This window comes from Monopterus albus, unplaced genomic scaffold (assembly GCF_001952655.1).
Source record: "Monopterus albus unplaced genomic scaffold, M_albus_1.0 scaffold188.1, whole genome shotgun sequence".
NCBI classification, from domain to species: Eukaryota; Metazoa; Chordata; class Actinopteri; order Synbranchiformes; family Synbranchidae; genus Monopterus; species Monopterus albus.
The window spans coordinates 385983-394478 of NW_018128068.1; the positions used below are offsets into that span (position 1 = coordinate 385983).

Genomic DNA, 8496 nt, shown 5'->3' on the forward strand with positions numbered 1-8496 from the left:
TTGAAGTGTCACACTACTAGAATAAACAATCACTAAAGCTATAACCAACCATATTTCATGAATCATCCGATACCTGATGTTATGAATCCTACTGTGGGCGGACATGATGGCAAGAGAGAAAATCTTAATAACACACACATTTGTGTAGTAAAAAGTAATTCAGTACATTTAGTCCGGTACTCATGTTTTTGAGGTACTTGACAACTTGCGATATTTCCATTCTAAGCCACTGTGTGTTTTTACTTCACCACATTTCAGAAGGTAATTGTATTTTTTACTCCATTATATGCATCTGACAGCTAGAGTTTGCTTTACAAATCAGGATTTTACATACAAAATACACAGTTGTCTTATAAAATATTATGCACTGTGCTACATAAGCTCCATCCCAGCCACTGACAGTGACAGTGAATGTAGCTGCTACATTAATGTATCAGTAATAAAAATCCCAAAATGCATATACAGTAAGACTCATTCTATATTTTTCCATTTGTCAAAAAGCCCATGAAAAGGCCCAATGAACTCACAATTCATTAATTATAACCGTCACTACAACATATCCACAACCATGAGTCTACACTCGCTGTTGATATTGAGGCAACAGGCCTCTGGGCACAGAAACATCAAGGACCCCTAACCCCAAGACCCCACACTGAAAATGTCTCTTTGTGGTCATTTTGCATCTCTTTGTATTCCTTTTGTGCCTGTTTGTGATCCTTTTTTTTCTTTTTGTAGCTGTTCTTAATAATTTTGTAGTTGTTTCAAGCCTCTTTGGAGTCTTTTTTATCTCTTTTAAATCATATGATTGACAGATTGCACAGGAGGGCTGTAATCCATCCATGCTAGCATACCTTTTCAGTGCACATAAAGCCTATATATTGTCACCGGCAATAAGGAAGAAAGAAACTTTTAAATAAGGGTCATCTTCACTGACATACATTTTTTGCTGTCTTGCAGATCTCTGAACACATATTACTATATATGCAAAATACATTGATTTCTAGATTTGTCAGTGGCATCTTTCCACTCAGTGCTGCATTCTGTGCCAAAGGGTTTGGCATAGCTGAGTGGAACATTGACAGCTGTATGGGAGTTCAAGTCTGGGGCAGAATGAGAACAAACCACACCCAGTATCCAGCAGACCAGAGCTGTGTCAAGGGCAAGAATCCACAACAGGTGCCCATTAAGCTCAGACTTGCATATATTTATATATAGATATGTATATATGTATATATTAAATAGCATGCACATGCAATGCAGTGGCTTCAGCAGTTACAGTGGTTTCACTGTACACTGGGCTCTGTGTGATCATTAACACTGATGTTTAACACCCACCATGCCCTGAAACTCCTAAATCATCACCATCACAGCCCTTACACCTCCATACATGCCTGGACTGGGTGCCACCTCCTTCTGCGGAGCTGTGCCAGTATTTAAACACATACATTTGGGGCGCACAGGTGGCTTTGTGGCATACTCATGGAGAGCATCTCTTGCACCCCTCTCCAGGGAGTCCAGTGTGTTGAGGGAAAAGGATCAGATTGTATATCATGTTGTGGCAGCGAGCAGCAAAGGAGCTAATAATACAGTTCACTGATATTCTAGTTATTCTGTCATTGATGGTGTATAATGTGATGGCAGAATGAACAACATTCAAGTAATATCAGACTGCACAGTTACTGTACTATATGTTTAGTCTGACTGTTTATGTTATACCATAGTCCTGAGTGGAAGAGTAGTTCTTCAGCCATATAGTTTATGTTGTTGTAAACTGACTTGGATACTTAACTGACTTTTGTAAAAGACACGAGGATCAGTTACTTTGTCCTGGGATGAAACCTACTGCAAAATGTTTATGAACATTTTTCAAAGTATGTTTTGACTTATATTTAAGATACACTTTTGACATTTGACTTTTGACATTAGGATGATTTTATACTGTGATGTGAATCAGATTTAACTAATTGACAATAAAAATAAAAATCAAAACAAAGTCAGCAAATTCCAAAGCCAAAAATGAAGTCATATCAATCGGAATGCCCTGGAAATAATAATAATATTTTTTTTTAAACTTTCTTCTCCCTATTTAATATTTATTTGCTTTAATTTCTACATTAGACAGTTAATATCTTCCTTTCAATAACTGTATTAGATTAGTAATTGTTACACACAAAACGTTATTTTAATCCAAAACATGAATTATATACATATATAGCTGTAAAGTAAGGAGGCTGAGTAGCTATATAGTTAAAACAAATTTGAACCTTTAAAACCGGTTTACAAATCCTCTTAATCGATTTTTTAAATTTAGCCTGCAGCGCCCTCCGCTGTTCGGGAAGTGTAATTACAAGACAACAACAACAACAGTTTTCAGTGAAGACGACTGAAAACAGGAATACTGAGTAAGGTTTGAGACTGTACTCAAAGGATGCGCAGAAAGGATCACATTCAAGGTAGGACTAAATCAGTGAGCAAAGTGGTGTGCGTGTGGTCTGTATATCGTACATTGTCAGTATTTCTAAGAAGTTACTACTTAGTATTCTGAGCGTTTTACAGCTCGCAAGGTTTTGAAACTTTAGTTGCGTTTCAAAATTATGCATTCATCGGAGAGACTCTGAAACAGTAACAGAATCACTCTATTTGGAAAACTCTGCTGGAAAAATAAGAGGCAATCCGCCATATTTGAGATTCCTGAAATAAGGAAGTGGGCCCACCTTACAGCAGGACAGCAGAGGTGAGGGAGCGGCCACCTGCCACCTTGTCCAACAAACCGTGTGAGAGAACTGACAGGTCTGGATTCTCCGTGGGCAGTAATACCCCCTGTTAGGTTTTAATCCTTGGAGGACTTAAATTCAAAATCAGGTAAGACTCAAGATGTAGAAATGTTTATGTTCATTTCCGTATGTTAGGAATTTTTTATGGTGAGGTGAGCTTAATAACTTACTTCAACTAACAGGACTGGCTGTTATAGGCCCACATGTATAGAGGTTAATGAAATAAGCAGTCAATAATATGGGCTTGGAAATAGATTTTAGTTTTTTATTAACTGGTTATAAACAACATGTATGTTTATGTTTTTTTTTAAGAGGTGTTCATTATTGGTGGGACAGCGCAGTGTGTGGTAAAAAGGCTTTAAAACGTCGCAGTTGTATTTTCAAGGTAATGAGTTAATTGTAATGGCACAATGTGAAGTGCCATTTTCTCTGAGAGAGAGAACTTGGTTCATTATGAAGCATGTCTGTGCAGGTGAAGAAGCAGCCAGCCACATTCCAGTGCCTGGGGTCATGACGTTGCAATGTGCAGACCCTCAGCACTGTTTAGAGAGCAGGCCTGTCTGAATGCCTGTTATGAGGAGTAGCTACCAGGAAAAGAGGCTTCACTGTAACTGCTGCACGTTTATAGTCTCTATCAGAACTTTTGTTGTAGACTAAAAGAAGAAAAGAAGCCGCTTGTTTAACGCAGTTTAAGTTAATGTGACTATATCTAGGCTATTTGTGTATTTCAACAAATAACTTTAGTTAGGTATCATGGGTGCATTATGTTTTCTGAGAGAAACAGGATCTGTTGATGCTGTCAGGGGTGCATGTTGTAACAGATCCTTGCAGACCATGTGTCTTCCTTTGCACCACTGTGCAGTTTACTTAGAAAGACGCAAACAGAGTTGAACCTGTGTGGGAACTGTTGTCTGACTGATTCTGGATTATCTGAGTCATACAGATACTGATACAGCTGCTGATTGTTTGCTAGTTTGTTTATTTAGTTATAACAATAGCATTGTTTGTGTCGAATTCCTTTTTTTTTTCTCTTTGTGGTGGCCAAAATACACAATGAGCAATTTTACAACTCAAAAATGTTGTTATAATGCTCATCACACTATTCCAGAAACCCAAAGTGACATCCAAAAAGATTCAATTTGCACTAATACACAGCAAATCCTCTCAAATTATAAACTCAAATTACAGAATGTTTGACATTTTTCTTTAACAAAACTTGCTAATTAATAATTAAATAATTATCAAAATCCTTGCTGATTAGTTTTCATTTTGATTAAATGTCTAATCTCTAGACATGGACATAGATTTAGGTATAATAAGCTAATATCTGTGGATAATAGCCTGACTGATTTATCGGTCAAAGTCAAGTAAGAACTTTCTGAATGGACTGAATATAAATTTCCTCAGCTGTGTGCAGTGACACACTATAGTATATTGCAAAACGACTCTAGTTTTCCAAACAGAATCCTGTTTCTTTCATGCACAGCCTTGCTGAAGTTTGTTGCCTCTCCACCAGTTACTGTGGAATTTCATTCTCATTTGTCACAATCTGTCACCCTGAGTCAGCCTGTTCTTCACCCTCTGACAGCTCACCAGTAAATACAGTACATTCGGAACAAAATGCAGCAGGTCAGATGTGGAATTATAGCAGCAGTTAGTGCAGGATTTACTTAAAATAAATGTTTGGGTACTGAGCATTCCTGTTTTATTTGTCCCGCTGCAGCATTTGTTCTCGGTCTGAGATTGTGATAAAACCTCCCTCTGGAACAGTTGTTACCATAACAACTCAAGTGCCAACATGACAGTGTGTGAGAGAAGAAACAACACAATGTGCCTGGAAAGTGTCGCTTTTTGTTGGTTTAAAAAAAACTAGTGTGGCATCAGAAACAAATAGAAGAAAGGACTTGTCAGTGAGTTTAACCAGAGGCCTGAGTGCATTATGTTGAGTGCCAGATATACACTCACCAGCCCTTTTATTAGGCACACCTGTACAATTGCAGGGCACAAACACAATCATACGCACAACACAAATTCAATCATATGTTGATTACTGGGGCCATAGTTATAGGTGTTGTACTGGACTACATTATATGTTCTTCATTTTCTGACCCTCAATAATAAATATAGAATTGACTTTATACAAAAACAGAAACAGTTTGAGCTTCATAAACACAGATGCTAAGGTGGAAGTGTTGCACTGAAGTGCATACAGCTGTACAGGCGTACCTAATAAAGTGGCAGGTGAGTGTATATTTTGCAAGAGCTCTGCTTGAAATACTGTCCTGCTCAGAAAGTGAAGCCAGTCCTACAAAATTGTGATATTAACATGTCTTGATATGTTTTAAAGAAAAAATACAGCGGCCACAATCAAAATGGGAGCAAATGAACTGGCCTGTGTTTTAAACATCTTGATGTGGTAAACACCGACTTTTGATACTGACAGTAAAAATCACCTTTTTTAATATCTTGCTTTGATGAATATAAATGTTTTTTGTACAAAACCCATTTTTACATTTTACAAAATAAACCAAACCTTTCAAACTTTAAATCATAGAAGCATATAGTCTACATTTAAACTTAAATTATGATTGATATGTTATATATCTGTAAATCTAATTACAGTAAACAAGACTACAAATCTGACCAGGAATGTGATGTAAGGCTGCAACTAAACAATATCTTCACTATCAACTTATCTGCCCATATCTTATTTGACACGTTCATCACGGCTTGAGTCCAAGGCAAGGAATGTGTTGTTTTACGCACAGGTCCTCGTACTTTAATCTATGTTTTTTTTTTCTTAGTAGTAATCTTAAACCTCTGCCTCCTCACCCCTCTCTGTCAGGCCTCCTACACCCAGGTGATGGTGCAACATGCTGACCATGCTGCACACTCATCCTCTCTATCTTTTTCTCCTCTCTTCCTCACTACGAATACATTTACACAAAAACACACCCACACATGGCCCTGCTAGGGAATTCATGGCCTCAGGCTAAGAAAACACAACCCATCCAGCAGCAGCGGAAAGCCCTGAGTGAAACTATTGCAGCTCGGTTCCCTCACAGCGGACTGTCAGCATGGAGCTTCATTTCTGAGAAAACATGGTATGACAGCTAAAAAGCACTTTACTGATGGACACTGCTGTGAGGTGGGTAATCTGCAGGAATCTCTAACTTACAACTAGATGTTTCATCAAGATTGATTTTAGGCTGTTTCTCTGTTTTTGTTTAGTGAGACAGTATGAGATCAGATCTGTAAATGACGGAGCAGTATATCTGTGTGAAGAGTGGGGAGTCAGACATGTTTGGATTCATAGGGTGACACCAGATGGGATGTAATTTCATGACTTTTTAAAAATTCGATTCCTCGTTGGGTTGGTGCCTTTCTCATTGTCAAATGTAACCTTAAAGTTCAATCAAATTGTGTGCAGGCTTTCAGCCTTTTCACCTGTACTAAAGGCCTTTGACACAGGTGCGTAGCTGTGGCGGTGAATGTGATTTTTATGATGTTCTTTGTCACCATGTCTGTGGTTGGAGCAGATTTTCCAGTTGCTGGGATGTGTTTCTCATGAGGTATTTGTGTCTTAAAGGAATAGCTTGACATTTTGGGAAATAGACTTGTTGATTAAAGAAATGAGAGGACTGAAGCAAATGGAGCTAGCAGCAGAGTAGCATAGCTTAGCACAAAGACTGGAAGCTGGGGGAAACTGCTAGCCTGACTGTTCAAAGGTAACAAAATCCATCTACTAGCACCTATAAAGCTCATTATGTAATAAGATACAGTATATGTTATTTGTTTTATATACAATGGACATGGTGTCACCACTTCCCTCCACTTTCCAAAAATGAAGCCAAAATACCATGGATATGGCGGTTGCCATCTTGCTTTTTTTGCAATAAAGGCAAGTGACAGCATTGGGCTGCCAATCAAAGCCGTCATATCAACTGAAATGAACTTGTTTATATCATCAAATAACTCATTACAAATAACCTTACTTGTTCAATTATCCGCATGATAATATCTACCAATATCTACAAGTGCCTTCTTGGAAAAATGTATTTGATTTGTACTTTGAGTTTTTAATTTGCCTCATGTCCCGTTGACCTACTGCAGCCAGAGAACGGGAGCAGTCGAATTCTGGTGACTTTGGTTCTGGGAGCTCTTAGCCTGTCCATCATTTTTATAGTCGATTATTTTAATCCATTACAAAAACTGAGATGTAAACAAACAAACAAAGAAAAAAAAACACACACAATGTCTCCAGGGTTGTCACTGCACCTGTAAAACCACAAATTGCCATTTTTATACTTCATTTATTAAACATATTAAATAAAGATGTATGGTGTTAATTTGGGATTGTAGAAGTGTTACTAGACAGATAGTGATATCTTTGGACAGGCATGAGCATGGTATCAAACGTCTGATCGAACTCTCTGCAATAAAGCAAGTAAGAATTCTCAAAATGTTAAATTATACTTTCAAGAAGGAGAGGAGAAGCTTGGCTGCTACATTTGGAGTTTTTTTTCTCCACTTAACAAATCAACACAAGTTGCATAACGGCACAGAGCTATGAACGGGTTGGTTAGTCATCACATAGTCATTCACTGGTTTCAAGTGGTTTGGAGTGTTGTCTCGGTTTACAACATTTGTCCTGAGAAGTTGTTTCCACAGGTTGTCACTTCCATGTTGCATTATTTACTGTTTTATATATATATTTCATCTGTGGTTGAATTTATAGGAAAAAAGAGTCATATTAATGGGTTTTTCCTGTTGGTACAGATCAGTCTACACTGTCACGGTTTTGCTTTACAAATCACACAGGTCTTTGCTTGAAATCATAGTTAGAAAGGAATGTAATCGTCAGATCTCAAAATTACTGTAAATGATATACATGCAAGTCAGAGACACCACATGACGCCAAATCACAGCATGAATGTGAAGCGCAGCGTGACTGTAATACTGTCTGGAAGCACGTCACAGAACAGTGCGTACTTTGCTTTGGTGCTATAGACACAGTATTGTGATCATAGGCCTTTGCAATTTTGAAAACATATTTGTATAAAATTCCTTGTAGATCGTCTCCTTAAGGGTGGAGAATGCTTATACATTGAGACACGGTCCTAAAATATCACAGCTTCACTACATCTTAATTCAGATCCCTGTTCTTTGTCTGTTGAAAGGATGATGTGCATATTATGATGGTACCGACCTAGCTGTGAGAATGTACGAGGTGATGTCTGGTGAGACCCTGTCCTGGAAGGCGCCCGGTCCTAAACAAAGTGGCACAGAATCCAACCCCGAATCACAGTTCACAGGAGACGGGGGACCCGTCAAGATCCTCAAAGTGTGCTTCTCCACCAACAACAACCTGGGCAAGAACTTCAAGCTGGTCAAATGTGACAGCTCCTGGCAAATTAGGGTGAGAGTAATCTACAAACTATGGGGAAGGGACTTGACTTGTCAGAACACAGTGATGATGCTGTTTATCTTGGATGGTTTTCATTACAAATCAAAACCTGAAGATGTTTGAAGCATGTGGTGTTTTCCTGAGCTGAACTCTCAACTTTTCCTTCCATGTACAGTATGTGCACAGATAAGCCAGTAAAAGACCAAGAATGGCGTTATAAATAAAATAATGCCAATGGAGGTGTGAACTTTGCTGTCTCTTTCAGGCCATCATTCGTTCGATTCTGGCCAGCGGTCGACTAGGGCCAAACATCGA

At 38.4% G+C, this 8496-nt stretch overlaps 1 protein-coding gene across 1 annotated transcript in view; it reads left to right on the top strand.

Moving 5' to 3' along the window:
* The first annotated feature begins 2465 nt into the window (after window positions 1-2465).
* Window positions 2466-8496, top strand: part of ptk2bb (protein tyrosine kinase 2 beta, b) — a 16403-nt gene continuing 10372 nt past the window's right edge. The window contains 4 exon segments of the mRNA XM_020617295.1: window positions 2466-2862; window positions 7955-8193; window positions 8447-8492; window positions 8495-8496. The exon segment at window positions 8495-8496 is cut by the window's right edge and continues 122 nt beyond it. Of these exon segments, the coding sequence (XP_020472951.1) occupies window positions 7996-8193; window positions 8447-8492; window positions 8495-8496 (246 nt within the window). The 5' untranslated portion in view covers window positions 2466-2862; window positions 7955-7995.